This window comes from Cherax quadricarinatus, chromosome 97 (assembly GCF_038502225.1).
Source record: "Cherax quadricarinatus isolate ZL_2023a chromosome 97, ASM3850222v1, whole genome shotgun sequence".
In the NCBI taxonomy this organism is placed as follows: domain Eukaryota; kingdom Metazoa; phylum Arthropoda; class Malacostraca; order Decapoda; family Parastacidae; genus Cherax; species Cherax quadricarinatus.
This window is the reverse complement of record NC_091388.1, coordinates 5,386,960-5,409,517: the sequence shown is the minus strand read 5'-3', so window position 1 is coordinate 5,409,517 and position 22,558 is coordinate 5,386,960. Positions and strand designations below refer to the sequence as shown.

The following is a 22,558-nucleotide window of genomic DNA, read 5'->3' as shown; positions in this document are numbered from 1 at the left end:
CCATTGTGGTCTTTGTAATGTTAAAACAAATAAGTAATTCAGCTTTGTGAAAAATTCAGTCACAACTGTAGAGTTTCCAGTTTCTTTGCCATTACCAGTCTTTATAACTTCACACTCCCTGGGGTTGAAGTCTAACAGCCACTTGTCAGGGTGTCTGGCCCTACCAGGGGTTGAGACAAGGTCTTCAACTTATTTTAACTGGCACCCTATTAATCCTGTTTCTCATACAAGAAGACACTGTATTTCGTTATAATTCCTATTCGTATTTAGACATATTTTACCTGGACTTCTGGAAGGTTAAGTACTGTAGTATTGGTAGGCCCTAACAACCCCTAAATAAGGAAAGATTGTAGGTAGTCCCTAATGACCCTTAAATATGGAGAGACAGTAAGTAGCCCCTAAGAAACCAAAATAATGACTTGATAGTCCCTAACAACCCTTAAATAAGGAAAGATCTTAGTCCCTAACAACCATAAATAAGGAAAGACCTTAGGTACTCCCTAACAACCCTTAAATAAGGAAAGATTGTAGGTACTCCCTAAAAGCCCCTAAAGAGGGACTGATGTTAGATAGTCCCTAATCTGTAAATATGGACTGACCTATTCCCTATCAATCCCTAAATAAAGACTGACCTAGCCCCTAACAACCCTTAAATAATGACTGACCCTAGTCCCTAACAACCCTAAATAAGACTGACCTTAGTCCTTAACAACCTCTAAATAAGCAACTAGTTTCAACATCCCTTAACACATCCAAGAACCGAGTTTTAGTGACCCTTAACAACCAGTAAACAAAACCGGTGAGTGTCAGCAGCCCTTAACAACCACAACAAGGAGTGAACAACTCCCAACCTCGTTAACAACCACCACTGAGAACTTCGTTAACAAGCTAACAGCTTCATTAACCAGATGAGTGAACTACGTAAACAAGAAAGTGTTGATGATACTAAGAAAATTGTCCACACTTATCCTTTATTGAGGGTAATATTGTCCAGTCTCTTTATTGAGGGTAATATTGTCCAGTCTCTTTATTGAGGGTAATATTGTCCAGTCTCTTTATTGAGGGTAATATTGTCCAGTCTCTTTATTGAAGGTAATATTGTCCAGTCTATTGAGGGTAATATTGTCCAGTCTCTTTATTGAGGGTAATATTGTCTAGTCTCTTTATTGAGGGTAATATTGTCCAGTCTCTTTATTGAGGGTAATATTGTCCAGTCTCTTTATTGAGGGTAATATTGTCCAGTCTCTATTGAGGGTAATATTGTCGAGTCTCTTTATTGAGGGTAATATTGTCCAGTCTCTATTGAGGGTAATATTGTCCAGTCTCTTTATTGAGGGTAATATTGTCCAGTCTATTGAGGGTAATATTGTCCAGTCTCTTTATTGAGGGTAATATTGTCCAGTCTCTTTATTGAGGGTAATATTGTCCAGTCTGAGGGTAATATTGTCTAGTCTCTTTATTGAGGGTAATATTTTCCAGTCTCTTTATTGAGGGTAATATTGTCCAGTCTCTTTGAGGGTAATATTGTCCAGTCTATTGAAGGTAATATTGTCCAGTCTATTGAGGGTAATATTGTCCAGTCTCTTTATTGAGGGTAATATTGTCCAGTCTATTGAAGGTAATATTGTCCAGTCTATTGAGGGTAATATTGTCCAGTCTATTGAGGGTAATATTGTCCAGTCTATTGAGGGTAATATTGTCCAGTCTATTGAAGGTAATATTGTCCAGTCTATTGAGGGTAATATTGTCCAGTCTCTTTATTGAGGGTAATATTGTCCAGTCTCTTTATTGAGGGCAATATTGTCCAGTCTCTATTGAGGGTAATATTGTCCAGTCTCTTTATTGAGGGTAATATTTTCCAGTCTCTTTATTGAGGGTAATATTGTCCAGTCTCTTTATTGAGGGTAATATTGTCCACTCTCTATTGAGGGTAATATTGTCCAGTCTCTTTATTGAAGGTAATATTGTTCAGTCTATTGAGGGTAATATTGTCCAGTCTCTTTATTGAGGGTAATATTATCTCGTCTCTTTATTGAGGGTAATATTGTCCAGTCTCTTTATTGAGGGTAATATTGTCCAGTCTCTTTATTGAGGGTAATATTGTCCAGTCTCTATTGAGGGTAATATTGTCGAGTCTCTTTATTGAGGGTAATATTGTCCAGTCTCTTTATTGAGGGTATTATTGTCCAGTCTCTTTATTGAGGGTAATATTGTCCAGTCTATTGAGGGTAATATTGTCCAGTCTCTTTATTGAGGGTAATATTGTCCAGTCTCTTTATTGAGGGTAATATTGCCCAGTCTCTTTATTGAGGGTAATATTGTCCAGTCTCTTTATTGAGGGTAATATTGTCCAGTCTATTGAGGGTAATATTGTCTAGTCTCTTTATTGAGGGTAATATTGTCCAGTCTCATTATTGAGGGTAATATTGTCCAGTCTCTTTGAGGGTAATATTGTCCAGTCTCTTTATTGAGGGTAATATTGTCCAGTCTCTTTATTGAAGGTAATTTGTCCAGTCTTTATTGAGGGTAATATTGTCCAGTCTCTTTATTGAGGGTAATATTGTCCAGTCTCTTTGAGGGTAATATTGTCCAGTCTCTTTATTGAGGGTAATATTGTCCAGTCTCTTTATTGAGGGTAATATTGTCCAGTCTATTGAAGGTAATTTGTCCAGTCTCTTTATTGAGGGTAATATTGTCCAGTCTCTTTGAGGGTAATATTGTCTAGTCTCTTTATTGAGGGTAATATTGTCCAGTCTCTTTATTGAGGGTAATATTGTCCAGTCTCTTTATTGAGGGTAATATTGTCCAGTCTCTTTATTGAGGGTAATATTGTCCAGTCTCTTTATTGAGGGTAATATTGTCTAGTCTCTTTATTGAGGGTAATATTGTCCAGTCTATTGAGGGTAATATTGTCTAGTCTCTTTATTGAGGGTAATATTGTCCAGCCTCTTTATTGAGGGTAATATTGTCTAGTCTCTTTATTGAGGGTAATATTGTCCAGTCTATTGAGGGTAATATTGTCCAGTCTCTTTATTGAGGGTAATATTGTCCAGCCTCTTTATTGAGGGTAATATTGTCTAGTCTCTTTATTGAGGGTAATATTGTCCAGTCTATTGAGGGTAATATTGTCCAGTCTCTTTATTGAGGGTAATATTGTCCAGTCTCTTTATTGAGGGTAATATTGTCCAGTCTATTGAGGGTAATATTGTCCAGTCTCTTTATTGTTTACTAGCTTTACTGAGATCTGTTATATCAAAGGTTTACTGTATTGTAATATTTGGGTACAGTGTACCTGGTATAACACACCAGGTACAGTGTACCAGGGTCTCATTGAACCCTGGAAAAATTCCAGGTATATCCCAGGCATATCCCAAGTATATCCCAGGTATGTCAGGTATATCCCAAGTATAACCCAAGTATACCTCAAGCATATGGAGCTTGCTTCCCCAGGAGGAGATTAGGAGGCTGAAGGTCCACCTCAATGGGCCTGGGAGAGAGTGTGAGGTGGTTGGAGATGTGGGGAATGAGGCTTCTAGCAGTGAGGTGCAGTCTGTCTCTCACTGTGAGGAGGCTGTAGGTGGGGAGGTAGCAACAGCTACCAGCGGTGAGGTGCAGTCCAGCACCTGCTACAAGTGGCGAGTGGTAACCAGTAATGGGAGGAGAATCAGAATAAGGAAAGTTAAGAGTAAAGATTTGAAGGTAGGAAATTGCTTCTCTGTTCTTCAGGATGAATGTACTTCAGTGGCCAGTGAAGGTAAGGGTACTACTGCCCCTGCTAACAGAGGTAAGCACATTCTTGTGGTTGGTGACTCTCAGGTAAGATATATTGACTGTGCTTTTTGTAATAGGAATAAGAAAATGAGAGATAGAGTGTGCTTCCCTGGAGCTGGTGTTGGGGACATAGTTAACAGGCTGGATAATATCATGTCAGGTAATGGGAACAAGCCCATTATTTGTCTCAGTACCGGTGGAAATGATATTGGGAAGGGTAGGAGAGAAGAGCTGCTAGGTAAGTACAGGTCAGCTATAGATTTCATTAAGTCTAAGGGAGGGGTCCCAATCATATGTAGCATCTTGCCTAGAAGGGGAGTAGGAAATGAATGGTTGTCTAGGGCAATTGGTGTAAATTTCTGGCTAGACAGATACTGCAAGGAACTTGCAATCCCATTCATTGACAACTGGAACAACTTTTATGGAAAACATGATATGTATGCAAGGGATGGGGTACATCTCTCTGGGGCTGGGGTGGTAGCACTTGCAAACTCAATTGAGAAGGCCATTGGTGAAATGCCTATGATTTTAAACTGATAGAAGATAGAGGTATGGGTGTGTGTGGGAAACAAGCAAGTTGCAACACTAGGGTTGGAAACAGTAAATGTATAAAAGGCATTCAGCATGAAGTTATAAATAAAGACAATAGATCAGGTCAGCAAACAAAGGGGGACAGCAAGGGACTAGCTCTCTTAAGGTTTACTATACTAATAGCAGGAGTGTAAGAAATAAGATAGATGAGCTAAGATTAATTGCAAGTGCAGGAAACATAGATATTATTGCTATAACAGAGACCTGGCTCAATCTGAAAGATAGAGAGATGCCCTCTGAATGTCACATACAAGGCTATAAATTATTCCACACTGACAGGGTCAACAGGAAGGGTGGTGGAGTAGCGATGTACGTCAGAGACAATTTAAATTGTTGTGTTAGACAAGATATAAAAGTAGAAGGGTCAGCCACTGAATCTGTTTGGTTACAGCTTCTCGAGGGCCGAGAAAAACTAATTTTGGGAGTGATTTACAGGGCCCCAAATCTTGATAGGGAGTGCAGTAAACTTCTATGGGACGAAATTCGTAAGGCATCTACACATGAAAATGTTGTGCTAATGGGAGATTTCAACTATAGACAGATTGACTGGAGCAATTTGACAGGAAATTTAGAGTCAGGTGACTTTCTTGATACGATCCAGGATTGTTTTTTAAAACAGTTTGTGACAGAGCCAACTAGGGGAAATAACCTCCTTGACTTGGTTCTTGCCAGTAGGGAAACACTAATTAATAATCTTGAGGTTAATGATGAGCTTGGGGAAAGTGATCACAAATCACTCAGTTTTAATATATCATGGAATTCCCCTAATAATGGCAATCAAGTCTCCATCCCTGACTTTCGCTTGGCTTACTATTTCATAGGACTGAAAAATTACTTAGGTGGGCTGAACTGGAATGACCTGACTAAGGGTCAGGTAGGTGGTGATGGTTGCCGATATGATGCTTTCCAGGGCATAGTTCTAGCTGCTCAGTCAAATTATGTTCCAAATAGGGAAATCAGATCAAACAAAAATGATCCTAATTGGATGAACAATAGATTAAAATATCTGATTGGTCAAAAGAGAGGCATATATAGGCAAATCAAAAGAGGAGAGGGGCAATTAAGAAATCGATATATTCAGTTAAAGAGAGAAATAAAAAAGGGAATTAGAAAAGCAAAAAGAGATTATGAGGTTAAAGTTGCAAGAGAATCGAAGACTAACCCAAAAGGATTCTTTCAGGTATACAGAAGTAAGATCAGGGACAAGATAGGCCCACTCAAAAGTTCCTCGGGCCAGCTCACTGACAGTGATAAGGAAATGTGTAGAATTTTTAACACATACTTCCTCTCAGTTTTTACACAGGAGGATACCAGCGATATTCCAGAAATGATAAATTATGTAGAACAGGACGATAATAAACTGTGCACGATTAGGGTCACAAGTGACATGGTCCTTAGGCAAATAGATAAATTAAAACCTAACAAATCCCCAGGCCCTGATGAACTGTATGCAAGGGTTCTAAAGGAATGTAAAGAGGAGCTTAGCAAACCTTTGGCTAATCTTTTCAACATATCGCTACAAACTGGCATGGTGCCAGATAAGTGGAAAATGGCAAATGTGATACCTATTTTTAAAGCATGTGACAGGTCCTTAGCTTCGAACTATAGACCAATAAGCCTAACCTCCATAGTGGGAAAATTTATGGAATCAATAATTGCCGAGGCAGTTCGTAGCCACCTTGAAAAGCATAAATTAATCAACGAATCTCAGCATGGTTTTACAAAGGGGCGTTCCTGCCTTACGAATTTATTAACTTTTTTCACTAAGGTATTTGAGGAGGTAGATCATGGTAATGAATATGATATTGTGTATATGGACTTCAGTAAGGCTTTTGACAGGGTCCCACATCAGAGACTATTGAGGAAAATTAAGGCACATGGAATAGGAGGAGAAATTTTTTCCTGGATAGAGGCATGGTTGACAAATAGGCAGCAGAGAGTTTGCATAAATGGGGAGAAATCAGAGTGGGGAAGCATCACGAGCGGTGTTCCACAGGGGTCAGTGTTGGGCCCCCTGCTGTTCACAATCTACATAAACGACATAGATGAGGGCATAAAGAGCGACATCGGCAAGTTTGCCGATGACACCAAAATAGGCCATCGAATTCATTCTGACGAGGACATTCGAGCACTCCAGGAAGATTTGAATAGTCTGATGCAGTGATCGGAGAAGTGGCAGATGCAGTTTAATATAGACAAATGCAAAGTTCTAAATGTTGGACAGGACAATAACCATGCCACATATAAACTAAATAATGTAGATCTTAATATTACAGATTGCGAAAAAGATTTAGGAGTTCTGGTTAGCAGTAATCTGAAACCAACACAACAGTGCATAAGTGTTCGCAATAAAGCTAATAGAATCCTTGGCTTCATATCAAGAAGCATAAATAATAGGAGTCCTCAGGTTATTCTTCAACTCTATACATCCTTGGTTAGGCCTCATTTAGATTATGCTGCACAGTTTTGGTCACCGTATTACAGAATGGATATAAATGCTCTGGAAAATGTACAAAGGAGGATGACAAAGTTGATCCCATGTATCAGAAACCTTCCCTATGAGGATAGACTAAGGGCCCTGAATCTGCACTCTCTAGAAAGACGTAGAAAACCCTTTGACTGTTTCAGGCCCCTCTCTGAAACTGTCATTCTATGTCGCCAAATATTCGAAAAAAAAAAAATTATTTTTTCTTATGAAAATGTTAGGAATATTTTTACTAGTGTTTTAAGCCTAAAAAAAAATTTTTGCCATCAGTACTTACCGAGATATAGAGCCGCAAAGTTTGCAGAAATTGACGTGCGTACGGCAACAGCGGCGACTGCCGCCCACCCGGTATTCTTTTATTTACTCTAATTCAAAGGTTTCTTGCATTTTTCAATATTTTTCTTTTCCAGGTAACTTATGTGGCCTGTGAGACCAATGTAAGGTGCATTGTTCAAATATACACTCATTATTTACAACACAATAACAGAACAAACTTTATCACTATTAGTTTGTGTATACACTTTGTTTACACAAACAAACAATACAAAACAATGTTTATTACTATTGTTCCATAATATATATACATATGTACAGTCACTAACCACGTTCCTAGAACTGCTGCAGCTTGTGGAACTCTTTGAAACATGGGTATATGCAGAGGGGCACTTCACACTCCTCACACATAAAACGAGTGTCTCTGCGTGTTTGTGGGCGTTTTGTGGTATGCATACATACATAACACCTCTTCTGAGCATTTTTCTTGGCAGTAGTAGGAGGCAGTTGTATGGGGTAGTGATCACCAGGCCTCATACGAGATGACGTCTGTGGGCGCTGGTCTATTGCAGGAGTTGCTCCTTGGTACTTTGCAATTATTTGTCTGATTACTGACAGGCAAAATTCACCATATTTTGGTGTTTTGTTGGTCTTCAACTTGTATATGTTATAAGCATTTAGCATAGAGATATCAACAAGATGGAAAAAAAGTTTGATATACCACTTATAACTCTTGCGTACACAGTCTGCAAACCCAATCTGCATGTCACATTTGTCCACTAAGCGCATATTGAGGTTGTAGTCCATGACAGCTGCAGGCTTTAGAATGGGTTCATTGGTCTCTCTGTTGTCCCTGCCACTGGGTACCATTTCGTTTGTGTGAACTGATGTCAACAATGTGACATCACGTTTGTCATGCCACCGAAATGCCATGATGTCATTGGCAGCAAAGGCTTGCACCTCACCTCTGCGAGTGCCAGCGTCGAACCTTGGCATATGTTTGCGATTACCACGCACTGTGCCACACACGTCTGTCAAGTTCACTCGCAAGAAATCACTGAGTAAGGGGCTTGTGTACCAGTTATCAGTAAATAACATATGCCCCTTACCAAGATATGGTTCCATCATTGTTCGAACCACATCACCAGAGATACCCAATAACTTCATGGTATCTCTCAAAGTATTACTGCCAGTGTACACAATAATATCTAAAACAAGACCACTTCTGCAATCACACAGTACAAATAGCTTTATACCAAAGCGTTTCCTCTTGCTTGGTATATATTGCTTGAATGAGAGTCTTCCTTTGAATAAAATCAAGGACTCATCAATAACAAGCTTCCTGAAGGGATAAAAATACATGCAGCACTTTTGTTTCAGGTACATAAACACATTTCTTATCTTATATAACCTGTCGCTTCTGTCAGGCCTGGTTTTGTCTGAAAAGTGTAACATACGTAACAGTATCAGGAAACGATTGACACCTATAATGTCACTAAAACCTGGAGTTGAAATCAGGCGATCTGTTGTCCAGTATGTGGTGACAGTGTGCTTATACACATGTGGCATAAGCATTATTGTGGCAAAAAACAGGTACATCTCTGCCACAGTTGTCTCCTTCCACTTGTGTAGCCGTGATTTTGGTGAGAGAATTGTATTTGCCATGGTGTAATCACAGTATGTATTTGTTTCCCTGACAATGATGTCCATCAGGGGTTCATCGAAAAATAACTCAAAGCAGTCCAGTTCACTGGCATTGTTCCCAAGTGGACAAGATGGCTTTATTCCACTTTGTGTTTCATCAAAGTCATGGGGACTGGGAACAAACTCGTCACCGTCCTGCCAATCCCAGATGCGGTCTGCTGGTGGGGTCTGGATATTGTACCGTGGTTGTGGCTGTGCAGGTTGTGGTGGTGCAGGTTGTGGCAGTGTGGGGTAGGGTGAGGCTGGTTGTTCTGCTGAGTCAGCCGCGTGGGTAGTAGCGTGGCCCGGTGATGGTGCCACATGGGCCGTGCCACCCTCACTATCACCACCACTGCCTCCTCCCTCACTGTCACCATTCATACCCATCGTTACAATATCGTCATCTTCACTATCAGGTCGTGGTGTAGGGCCACGGGATGTGCTCCCAGAGTTTCTCCTTCCCCTTGGAACAACATATGAAACACTACCAGACCGCATACTACGTCGTACATACTGGCGCTTCACTGGGGAATATTCACTCTCACTGTCACTAGAACTGCTTTCAATGACCTTGAAATCACTATCACTATCACTGCTATCATCAGGGTGTTGTACACGACCAAATAGTTTCCTCTTTCGTCCTGGTACAGGCGAACGTGAACGTGAACAAGCCGGCACAGCACCAGAGGTCGAAGGTTGTGGGTCATCTGGGTTTTCGTCACTATTTACGTTATCCTGGGCACTTTTTTCGGTAACACTCACTTGAAAACCCTTGAATTCACTGTCACTGACATTTTCATCGCTGTTAGAGCTATCACTTGGGAACAAAAGACCTCCAATCCGCCGAGGAGTGAGGAACTTCTTACCGAGAGGCATGGTGAAAATGGACTGACAACATGGCGTTCCCACAATGCACCGCTGGGTCCCAGATTTTTTTCACAGGGTGCACACCGACCACTGAGACCCATTCTCTCCCGTGTAGGCCTACCAGGCCTTTGGCGCTCGATTTGAAGCCGCTAGAATTTGTGCGTATAAATACGTCAGAAACATTGGCTCGTAAGACGTATTTATACGTCGGAAACAGTCAAAGGGTTAGATATATCTCAGCTATAACCCAGGTATGTCCCAGGTATATGTCAGGTATGTCCCAAGTATAACCCAGGTATATCCCAGGCATATCTCATTTATAACCCAGGTATATCCCAGGTATAAACCCAAATATAACTCAGGTATATCCCAGGTAGTAGTAATAAGAGTAATAAAGAAGAAATAATAAAAAAAAAAATGGACCCAGGATACTGCCTTGTGGAACTTTTATTTTGACTTGTTCGTAAAATAGTATTTTGTACCATGTGAAATAACCGCAGTGGAAAAAATGGCGAATTTTGAAGCACTTTCATGGAATTTTGCTAATTTTTTTCACTGTAGTTCTTGACTGTATTACATGTTAATTACTTTACACATGAATTAATTTACACGTGATTTGCATTACGCTAAATCTTGTAGGTTTAGCACTTCTTTTTGACTACATATAATTTCATTACATGTCTTAAATGTGAATTACACATCTTACACATGAATTACATTAATTTTGTACCTGTAAGAGACAGAGGATTTGAATTTGAAATAGAGGTATTGATTCTCCGGTGTTTCCAGCACACCGACATGTCGGAGGAGATGAAAACGGAGACAATGGAACTGATAGTGACGGCGTGCGAAAAACACCAGACCAATAATGAGGTGAGTACAGGAGGACCCTGCTTCACGGCACTCTGGTTTATAGCGCTTCACTTTATGGAGCTTTGCTTTACGGTGTTTCATAAATACAGCAGTTTTCAGTTCTAGCCATTCTTCATGTGTTCAGACTTGCTACAACATTCACCACTCGTTATAAGCTATGGATGAAAATATTGTGAGGTAAGTAATGTGTGTTCTGTATATTCATTTTTTTAGGCCTAGTTCTATTCCTTGCTTAATATATGATAGTGTAAACATGTTATCAGGCTTTTATATGCATTTGAAAGTTAAAAAAAAGGGCATGTTTCACTTTACAGCAGTAACCTGGAACCTAACCTGGTGTATAAGTGAGGCCCTCCTGTGTACATACTGGGGCCCTCCTGTGTACATACTGGGGCCCTCCTGTGTACATACTGGGGCCCTCCTGTATACATACTGGGGCCCTCCTGTATACATACTGGGGCCCTCCTGTATACATACTGGGGCCCTCCTGTATACATACTGGGGCCCTCCTGTACACATACTGGGGCCCTCCTTTGTACATACTGGGGCCCTCCTGTATACATACTGGGGCCCTCCTGTATACATACTATGTATATACACATCCATACATTCCTTTGGCAAAACAAAATGTAATAATCTTGATAGAAATAAAAAGACTTGCAGAAAACTATCATTATGGGTTGTCCAGTAGCCATTTATTAACAAAGAGCGATGTAGAATTTCTTGAAATGTGGTTCTGGTTCTTTTAAACACTTGCTACTGTACACATACATAATCGTATGAGGTAAATGACACTTGTAACGAGCATTACTGGGATTGCAACCCATGGTTATTACAGTCACTGACTACCTCGCCTACCATCAACCCAACACTTACTATTACCAAGACACCTACAATGATCAAGTCATAATAATACCATTGATGGATATAACACATCCTACCTTATTGGTACACTTGACTTATTAACACTGTGGTCCTAGACTTATTACCATTGTGGTCCTGGACTTATTACCATTGTGGTCCTGGACTTATTACCATTGTGGTCCTGGACTTACTACCATTGTGGTCCTGGACTTATTACCATTGTGGTCCTGGACTTATTACCATTGTGGTCCTGGACTTATTACCATTGTGGTCCTGGACTTATTACCATTGTGGTCCTGGACTTATTACCATTGTGGTCCTGGACTTATTACCATTGTGGTCCTGGACTTATTACCATTGTGGTCCTGGACTTATTACCATTGTGGTCCTTGACATACTACCATTGTGGTTCTGGACTTATTACCATTGTGGTCCTGGACTTGTTACCATTGTGGTCCTTGACTTACTACCATTGTGGTTCTGGACTTATTACCATTGTGGTCCTGGACTTGTTACCATTGTGGTCCTTGACTTATTACCACTGTGGTCCTAGACTTATTACCATTGTGGTTCTGGACTTGTTACCATTGTGGTCCTTGACTTACTACCATTGTGGTCCTTGACTTACTACCATTGTGGTCCTGGATTATTACTATTCTTAATATATCACTGACTATTTTTTATTTCCAGAATTTGTTCAATATGACCAAAATTATACATTTTTATTCTCTTATACAATCATGATTTAGTTTTATGGCTGTCCAAAATTCCTCACATAAGGATCTTCCTATAAAGTATTTTGTATATGTTATTCACCTTAATTTTATAATATGCTGTATTTCAGTTTATAGAGATAAACTTGCTTTATTGCTGTAAACTACAGTTTCTATACTATAGAAAGTGTGTTGTACAGTAGAACCTTGGTTTTCGTGGTTTTAATTATCCAGTTATTCAGTTATCCAGTCATTCAGTTATCCGTGGTTTACCGTGGCCTGAGAATAACTCTTAATTTTCCTTAATAATGACACTAAAGCACAAAAGTAGTGATGGTGGCAGTTGTTCAAAGTAGTGATGGTGACAGTTGTTCACAGTAGTGATGGTGACAGTTGTTCAAAGTAGTGATGGTGACAGTTGTTCAAAGTAGTGATGGTGACAGTTGTTCAAAGTAGTGATGGTGACAGTTGTTCACAGTAGTGATGGTGACAGTTGTTCACAGTAGTGATGGTGACAGTTGTTCACAGTAGTGATGGTGACAGTTGTTCAAAGTAGTGATGGTGACAGTTGTTCACAGTAGTGATGGTGACAGTTGTTCAAAGTAGTGATGGTGACAGTTGTTCAAAGTCTAAGAGAAGTTGTGAAGTTCTTCCCATCACTGAAAGTCATAAAGTATAATTGATAAATCACACATAATAAGTTGAGAATTATCACTTTTTCACTGATGGGAAGAACTTCACAACTTCTCTCAGACTTTGAACAACTGTCACCATCACTACTGTGAACAACTGTCACCATCACTACTGTGAACAACTGTCACCATCACTACTTTGAACAACTGTCACCATCACTACTGTGAACAACTGTCACCATCACTACTTTGAACAACTGTCACCATCACTACTTTGAACAACTGTCACCATCACTACTTTGAACAACTGTCACCATCACTACTTTGAACAACTGTCACCATCACTACTTTGAACAACTGTCACCATCACTACTTTGAACAACTGTCACCATCACTACTTTGAACAACTGTCACCATCACTACTTTGAACAACTGTCACCATCACTACTTTGAACAACTGTCACCATCACTACTTTGAACAACTGTCACCATCACTACTTTGAACAGCTGTCACCATCACTACTTTTGTGCTTTGTCTCCATTATTATTAAGCAAAATTAAGGCTTATTTTCAGGCCAGGGTAAACCATGGATAACTGAAACCAAAATCATGGATATGTGGGTTCTACTGCATTGCATTTTTGTTATTCACAAACATTTTCACTACATAAATTGTCTCTGCTGTCAGAGTGCCGCCCGGGTCATCAAGGAGACAATGGATAAGCGTTATGGAGCAACCTGGCATTGTGTCGTCGGAGAAGCGTTTGGTTTTGAAGTTTCTTACGAAGTCAAAAATCTTCTCTACATGTTCTTCGCTGGAAATTTGGCCATTGCTGTGTGGAAATGCTGTTAATGGAATTTAGGCTAGTGCTGTGTGAAAATGCTCTTAATGCGGTCAAAAACGCTTAAGATAATTCATTAAGTTCGGAGCCAAGAATCGACTACTGGTACGATAAGATTTTTTTGTTGCATATTTGTAATGAGTAAATCTTCGAAAAAAGCATTAGTTTGCTATTTTTTCTATAGTTTTTAATAGTCAAAACTAAGCTCTAAACCCACAAGGGTCATACAGAGCTGTATATAGACTTTGAACATTGTATAAAATTCTTCTGTATAGAGCAGGAACATAAGACCCTTTATATAGGGTGTTTCATCACTGGTAAAAGGTTCTTCATCCAGGGAGTTTGAGCTACTCTCTGCTTCCTTGGATCAAGCCTGATTACCTTCAATTCTTAAGGTGGTATATGTACCCCCTATGGGCTTACAGCTTCCCTATGGGGTTAAACACTGACACATTAGTAAAACACTCACAAACACAATATAACAATATTAAAACACTCACAAACACAATATAACAATATTAAAACACTCACAAACACAATATAACAATATTAAAACACTCACAAACACAATATAACAATATTAAAACATCACAAACACAATATAACAATGTTAAAACATCAGAAACAATATAACAATATTAAAACATCACAAACACAATATAACAATGTTAAAACATCACAAACACAATATAACAATATTAAAACATCACAAACACAATATAACAATGTTAAAACATCAGAAACACAATATAACAATATTAAAACATCACAAACACAATATAACAATGTTAAAACATCACAAACACAATATAACAATGTTAAAACATCACAAACACAATATAACAATATTAAAACACTCACAAACACAATATAACAATATTAAAACATCACAAACACAATATAACAATATTAAAACATCACAAACACAATATAACAATATTAAAACATCAGAAACACAATATAACGAGTGAAAGAGAAACAAACGCGGTATAATGCAAAGCATGATCGACGGTGTTTTACCCACACAAATGGTACACTTCATCAATTTACAAACACAAATGTTTTTTTATATTCAAATTCAAAATTGATTTTCATATTGTACAGAAATATAGAAAATTCAAAATTCTTCAAGGCATTTCAGCCAAACTTAAACCTGCAATGCAATAAACAGATCCACGAATATGGGGGTCCTATTGTATACACGTGTACATAAGGACATTACCATATTTTGCGACGAACAAGATCCTAATTCTGATTGGCTAAATTTGGGGAAAAAAAAAAAGATAAACGGTACTTCGGTCTCCACGACACTGGGTAAATTTACAGTATTTAAGGTATTTTACAGTACAGTATTTGTGGTATTTTGCAATACAATATTTATGGTGCGTATTTTACAATACAGTGTTTCACAGTACAGTGGACCCCCGGTATTCGATATTAATCCATTCCTGAGAGCTCATCGAATACCGAAAATATCGAAAAGCGAATCAATTTTCCTCATAAGAAATAATGGAAATCAAATTAATCCGTGCAAGACACCCAAAAGTATGAAAAACAAAAATTTTACTACATGAAATATTAAGTTTAATGCAATAGAATAATTACAATAACAATAGAATAATCGACACTTACCTTTAATGAAGATCTGGTGATGATTGATGGGATGGGAGGAAGGGAGAGGTGTTAGTGTTTAGAAGGGGAATCCCCTTCCATTAGGACTTGAGGTAGCAAGTCCTTTTCTGGGGTTACTTCCCTTCTTCTTGCTGTATAGTCCTTGTGGCTTAGCGCTTCTTTTTGATTATAATAATAATAAATTCCCTTCTTCTTTTAATGCCACTAGGACCAGCTTGAGAGTCACTGGACTTCTATCGCACAACATATCTGTCCATAGTGGCCTGTACCTCCCGTTCCTTTATGACATTCCTAGAGTGTTTCACAACAGTGTCAGTGTAATAGTCACCAGCATGGCTTGCAATAGCTGTGTTAGGGTGATTGTCATCAAAAAAGGTTTGCACTTTAAGCCACATTGCACACATTTCCTTAATCTTTGAAGTAGGCAACTTCTTCAATTTCTCTATCCCCTCCTCTGAAGCAGTTTCCTCAGGTGTGGCCTCTTGCTCTTGAAGATGATCTTGCAGCTCATCAGTGGTTAGTTCTTCACTGTCCTCCTCCACCAACTCTTCCACATCCTCCCCACTAACCTCCAACCCCAAGGACTTCCCCAATGCCACAACGGATTCCTCAACTGGCATAGGATTCTCAGGGTTAGCCTTAAATCCTTCAAAATCCCTTTTGTCTACACATTCTGGCCACAGTTTTTTCCAAGCAGAGTTCAAGGTCCTCTTAGTCACTCCCTCCCAAGCTGTACCTATAAGGTTTATACAATTGAGGATATTAAAGTGATCTCTCCAAAACTCTTTTAGGGTCAGTTGAGTTTCTGTGGTCACTACAAAGCACTTTTGAAACATAGCTTTTGTGTACAGTTTCTTGAAGTTGGAAATGACCTGCTGGTCCATGGGCTGCAGGAAAGCAGTGGTATTAGAAGGCAAAAACTTGACCTTAATGAAGCTCATGTCCCCAGAAAGTCGCTCTGCCACGTCTGTAGGATGACCAGGGGCATTGTCTAATACCAGGAGGCACTTAAGGTCTAATTTCTTTTCAATTAGGTAATTTTTCACAGTGGGGGCAAATGCATGGTGTAACCAGTCATAGAAAAAGTCCCTAGTGACCCATGCCTTACTGTTTGCCCTCCACAGCACACACAAGCCTTGAGGACATTGTTTTTCCTGAACACACTGAAAGTTTCAGAGTGATACACCAATAAAGGCTTCACTTTGCAATCACTACTAGCATTGGCACACATCAACAGAGTAAGCCTATCTTTCATAGGCTTATGTCCTGGGAGTGCCTTTTCCTCCTGAGTAATGTAGGTCCTGCTTGGCATTTTCTTCCAAAACAAGCCTGCTTCGTCACAATTAAACACTTGTTCAGGTTTAAATTCTTCACTGTCTGTGTAATCCTTGAATTCCCTCAGATATTTTTCAGCTGCTTTTTGGTCCGAACTGGCAGCCTCACCATGCCTTATCACACTATGTATGCCACTACGATTCTTAAATCTTTCAAACCAACCTTTGCTGGCCTTAAATTCACTCACATCAGCACTAGTTGCAAGCAATTTCTTTACCAAATCGTCATGCAACTGCCTAGCCTTTTCACAAATGATCGCTTGAGAGATGCTATCTCCTGCTATCTGTTTTTCATTTATCCACACCAATAACAGTCTCTCAACATTTTCTAACACTTGCGGTCGCTGTTTTGTAATCACAGTTGCACCTTTTGCAAGAACAGCTTCCTTGATTGCCGTTTTCCTGGTCACTATAGTAGAGATGGTTGATTGGGGTTTACTATACAACCTGACCAGCTCCGACACACGCACTCCACTTTCGTACTTTGCAATTATCTCTTTCTTCATTTCAATAGCCATTAGCACCTTTTTTCTCGAAAGGTTGGCACTAGAAGCTTTCTTGGGGCCCATGGTGACTTAGTTTGCAGAAACAAGCACCAAAAACAGTGATAATGTGGAATGTACCGAATGTATCCTTAGATGCGCGCACACTGACTTGCTTGTAAACACTGGCACACATGGGGCAGTTCAGGCCACACGTAGACACGTCTCGTACGAATCGCATCGAATACTGGGTTTTCGATCGGATACCGAGGCAAAATTTTTGCGATAAAATGCATCGAATACCGGATTTATCGAATACTGGGGGTCCACTGTATTTATGGTATTTTGCAGTATAGTATTTACAGTACAGTATTTACAGTATTTTACAGTATGCTATTTTACAATACAGCGCATGTATTTTACATTATGGTATTTTATGGTACAGCTTCTCCTTGCTTAACAATAGAGTTCTGTTCCTAAGACCATGTTGGTGAATAAATTCGTGGCTAAATGAGGAGTGGTAATGGTAGTGGTTTTGTTTCAGCCATCTCTGATATTGTTTTAATGTCACCTTTGCACAATTTATAACATTTCTGGTATATTTTTAAATGTTTATACAGTAGTTTACTGTATATTATAATGAACAGAATAGAGGAAATCAGCTCTAATATACATTATTTAAGTAGGCATGCTGGTCAGAGAGCCCATCACAAGTCGAAGTAGTCAGTAAACAAGTACAGTGGACCCCCGGTTAACGATATTTTTTCACTCCAGAAGTATGTTCAGGTGCCAGTACTGACCGAATTTGTTCCCATAAGGAATATTGTGAAGTAGATTAGTCCATTTCAGACCCCCAAACATACACGTACAAACGCACTTACATAAATACACTTACATAATTGGTCGCATTCGGAGGTAATCGTTATGCGGGGGTCCACTGTACGTCGCTAAGTGAGGAGAAGCCGTATTTACAGTATTTTACGGTATCTCTTCAGCACTGTAAAACACTGTAAATGCTTGCGATTCACTTGTTTCAATGAGTGTATAATAAATGTATATGTCAGTATATTAAATATAAGAAAATTATTTGGGTTATTGTCTAGTAAATTTGTGTAAAAATTTTAGCTAGATGACGTTCAATTCTAGAATTTGAATCATCAACTCAGTTTCGCATTCTAATGTCTAAAAAATCAGTTACAATGGACCCCCACTTAACGATCACCTCCCAATGCGACCAATTATGTAAGTGTATTTATGTAAGTGCGTTTGTACGTGTATGTTTGGGGGTCTGAAATGGACTAATCTACGTGTACTTCACAGTATTCCTTATGGGAACAAATTCGGTTAGTACTGGCACCTGAACATACTTCTGGAATGAAAAAATATCGTTAACCGGGGGTCCACTGTACGTATTTGGAAAAATGACGTAATGGAATCCGAGGAAATGGAGTCATTGAATTTGACGAAACGTGGGCAAAATGTAGTCGGTGTATGATCACATTAAAAGCGTTTGTGGAGTGTTGGAACCGAAGTTAAACAGGTGCTTGCAAGGCCTCGTAGTGCATATTGCTTAATTTTCAATGCACTTTTTACATTATTATTATTATAATCATAAGCAAGCACATCGCTTGCGATGTGCTTGCACACTTTTTCACAATCCCACAAAAAATTCCACTAGCTTTAAAAGAGAGACTCCTGTACCACAGTAAGTCAAATACTTAATAAGCAGTGTAGCCATACATAAGCCTACAGAGTAGCCATACATAAGCCTACAGAGTAGCCATACATAAGCTTACAGAGTAGCCATACATAAGCCTACAGAGTAGCCATACATAAGCCTACAGAGTAGCCATACATAAGCCTATAGAGTAACCATGCATAAGTAGGCCTACAAAGTAGCCATACATGTACATGGGTAGCTTATACAGTTAGTTTTAAGCTTATACAGTTAGTTTTAAGCTTATACAGTTAGTTTTTTACTGTTTTGGTGATATGGTAATGATTATTTAGATAAACTCAAATTACAGATGCAAATTAATTTCTTTAGTTAGGCTTGTTAGTCATCAGTAATACTTTTAATAGTTACAGCATTAACCCTTTGACTGTTTTGGTCATATATATACATCTTACGAGCCAGTATGCTTGAATAACAAAAAAAAGGCGCAATACCGTGACTGGAACGATACACAAATAACCCGCACGTAAAAGAGAGAAGCTTACGGCGACGTTTCGGTCCAACTTGGACCATTTACCACCACCTATTCCTGCCTATATATAGCCATCTTGCTCCACTTCTGGTTAGTGTGACTTTGTAAATGGCCCAAGTCGGACCGAAACATTGTCGTAAGCTTCTCTCTTTTATGTGCGGGTTATTTGTGTACAGTATGACTCAAGAAATCGTAATGACACGATTGCAAACAAACCATACCCCCGGCCGGGATTGAACCCGCGGTCACAGAGTCTCAAAACTCCAGCCCGTCGCGTTAGCCACTAGACCAGCTAGCCACAATAAGATTCATCCAACCAGGTATATTTCTACACCATAGGAAGGTTAGCACAGGCACCTCTGTAACCACAAATGCAAGTTTTTACAGACGAATCTCCAGCTAGCGTGACCGTGACGAACTCTAGCTCAAGCTAGAGTTCGGTCTCAAATCAAGTGGGAGAAAGCTGGTACTCCCACTTGTGAGAGAATGGGTCTGTGTGGTCAGTGTGCACAGTATAAAAAAAACTCCTGTAGCATGCAGTGCATAATGAGAAAAAAGACTCCAACTTTGTTTTTGCATTAAAACGCCAACTTTGAGGTGTATTTTCGTATAGTATTTATTTTTGTATTCTCATTTTCTTGATCTCATTTAAAAGAATGGAAGACATATTATAAAAATAGAGATGACTTTGATTGGTTTTCCTATGAAAAGGACCTTGAAATGGAGCTCAAAGTAGCAGAAATGTTCGATTTTTGTAGATGTTCAAGAGTAAACAAATGACATCATTATCCAATGACTGTCCAACTAGCCATTCTAGTACGCAGTCAGGAATGGGTTGACATTATTTATACAATTATTACAATATTGCAGTAGTCTGCATAACAGTAAATCTAGTTTTTGTGTGAATAAAAATTCAAAGTAGAAAGCAAGAATAATATAAGAGGACACGTGACTGATGAACAGAGAAAATGTTAATTTAGTGCTAGGAATGTCTGCATTGCTCATTCTGGACCCTATTTTGAAATCAGCATATTTTTTAATTTGTGTGAAATTGGCCAAATTGCCAATTTCTGATCACTTTGTTGGGTAGTTGAAATGGGTAAATGGGCGGTTTCTTGTACTCAATCGATAGAAGAAATGGAGTTCTAAAGAAATAGCAATGAGTTTGGTCGACTGGAACAACGGAATTGGCCGAAAATAAGGCTCAAAGTGGGTGAAATTGCCAATGTGTAAATGTTGCCAAGATCGCTAGCTTCGCGAGAGTGTAATTCCATAAGTATTCCATCAGATTTCATACTTTTGGTGTCATTAGCATCGGGAAAAGATTCTCTATAATTTCTTAATTTTTTTTTCTCAAATATTTTGCGACACTGAGAGAGACACTAGGATTGGGGGGTTGCGACAGTCAAAGGGTTAATAGTGCAATTTGCTGTATGGCTATGGTTATTTTAAGTGACCTTTACTATGTAAGATAGTCTTGGCTGATGTTATTGTTTTTTATTTACACATTGGTCATTTCCCAAGGCAGGATGACCTGGAAAAGAAGAAACACTTTCATCGTCATTCACTCCATCACTCTTTTGCCAGAGGTGTTCCTGCACTACAGTTATAAAACAGTAACCTCCTCACTCATCCTTCAGAGTACAGGCACTGTACTTCCCACCTCCAGGACTCAAGTCTGGCTAACCACTTTCCCCAAATCACTTCATAAATTTTACATTGCTCACACCCCAACAGAACATCAAATCATCAAAACCATTTGTGTCTATTCACTCCTATCTAACACACACCTGCTAGATGTCCAAGCCCCTCACACACAAAACCACCTTTACCTCCCCCATCAGTCCCTTCCTAGGCTGACCCCTACCCCTCCACTATTGATTTATACACCCTCCGAGTCATCCTATTCTGCTCCAGTCTCTAAATGACCAGACCACCTCAACAGCTCCTCTTAATAACCCAGCACCTTCTTGTATTCTCTAAGCTATGAATTCCCTACACAAGGCACAAAACCCTCTTGGACATACCCTGTGTCCGACTCATCCATTGCAAAAATGTAATACACATAAAAGGCCCCAAGAGCTGGAATTCATTGCCACAGTTTTGCAACCGCAGTGGTACCTCGAATTTCAGCCAAAATTCGTTCTAGAAGGCTGTTTGAGTTCCGTTACCAAACTAATTTGTTCCCATAAGGAATATTGTAAATTAATCCGTTTCAGACCCCCCAAAAATACACTTGCAAAAGCACTTACAAAAATACACTTACAAAATTGTTCGAGTTGGGAGCTGTTCGAAATTCGAGGTGCCACTGTACTTAACAAATCCCGACTAGCTGAAAATCGCTGAGAAAAATTTTAAGTATCAGTACACACTTAATTAAAATTATATTATAGTTCACTTAACTACCTCACTTTTGTGCACTTAAAAATTTCTTCTAAATACTCTGTCTAGTCCTTAAGTAGTGTGTAAGTATAAGTATAAGCAAGTACGTATAAGTATTAGTCTGGCTCAAATGCATAGCATGTTACTGGCTTTATTACAAGTAAAATACATAATGTATACTGTAGGAAAAAATACAGTTGTACTGTAGTGTGTTGTATTTTATTTTAGCCCCCCTTCCCTGGATGTCTTCCTAAAAGGTAGTGTGATCTGAAGAACTGTAACATCCTCACTCATCCTTCAGAGTACAGGTACTATACGTCCCACCTCCAGTACTGCAACATCCTTACTCATCCTTCAGAGTACAGGTACTGTACTTCCCACCTCCAGTACTGCAACATCCTTACTCATCCTTCAGAGTACAGGTACTGTACTTCCCACCTCCAGTACTGTAACATCCTCACACATCCTTCAGAGTACAGGTACTGTACTTCCCACCTCCAGTACTGCAACATCCTCACTCATCCTTCAGAGTACAGGTACTGTACTTCCCACCTCCAGTACTGCAACATCCTCACTCATCCTTCAGAGTACAGGTACTGTACTTCCCACCTCCAGTACTGCAACATCCTCACTCATCCTTCAGAGTACAGGTACTGTACTTCCCACCTCCAGTACTGTAACATCCTCACACATCCTTCAGAGTACAGGTACTGTACTTCCCACCTCCAGTACTGCAACATCCTCACTCATCCTTCAGAGTACAGGTACTGTACTTCCCACCTCCAGTACTGCAACATCCTCACTCATCCTTCAGAGTACAGGTACTGTACTTCCCACCTCCAGTACTGCAACATCCTCACTCATCCTTCAGAGTACAGGTACTGTACTTCCCACCTCCAGTACTGCAACATCCTCACTCATCCTTCAG

The 22,558-nt window shown here is 39.4% G+C and overlaps 1 protein-coding gene across 1 annotated transcript; it reads left to right on the top strand.

The window, feature by feature from the left end:
- The first annotated feature begins 782 nt into the window (after positions 1-782).
- LOC128705010 (dynein axonemal light chain 4) lies at positions 783-21,840 on the top strand. The gene is made up of 3 exons (XM_070105186.1): positions 783-980; positions 10,460-10,543; positions 13,440-21,840. Exons 1-3 carry the CDS (start codon positions 909-911, stop codon positions 13,602-13,604), a joined length of 321 nt encoding a protein of 106 aa, XP_069961287.1. The 5' UTR covers positions 783-908; the 3' UTR covers positions 13,605-21,840.
- Positions 21,841-22,558: the final 718 nt, after the last annotated feature.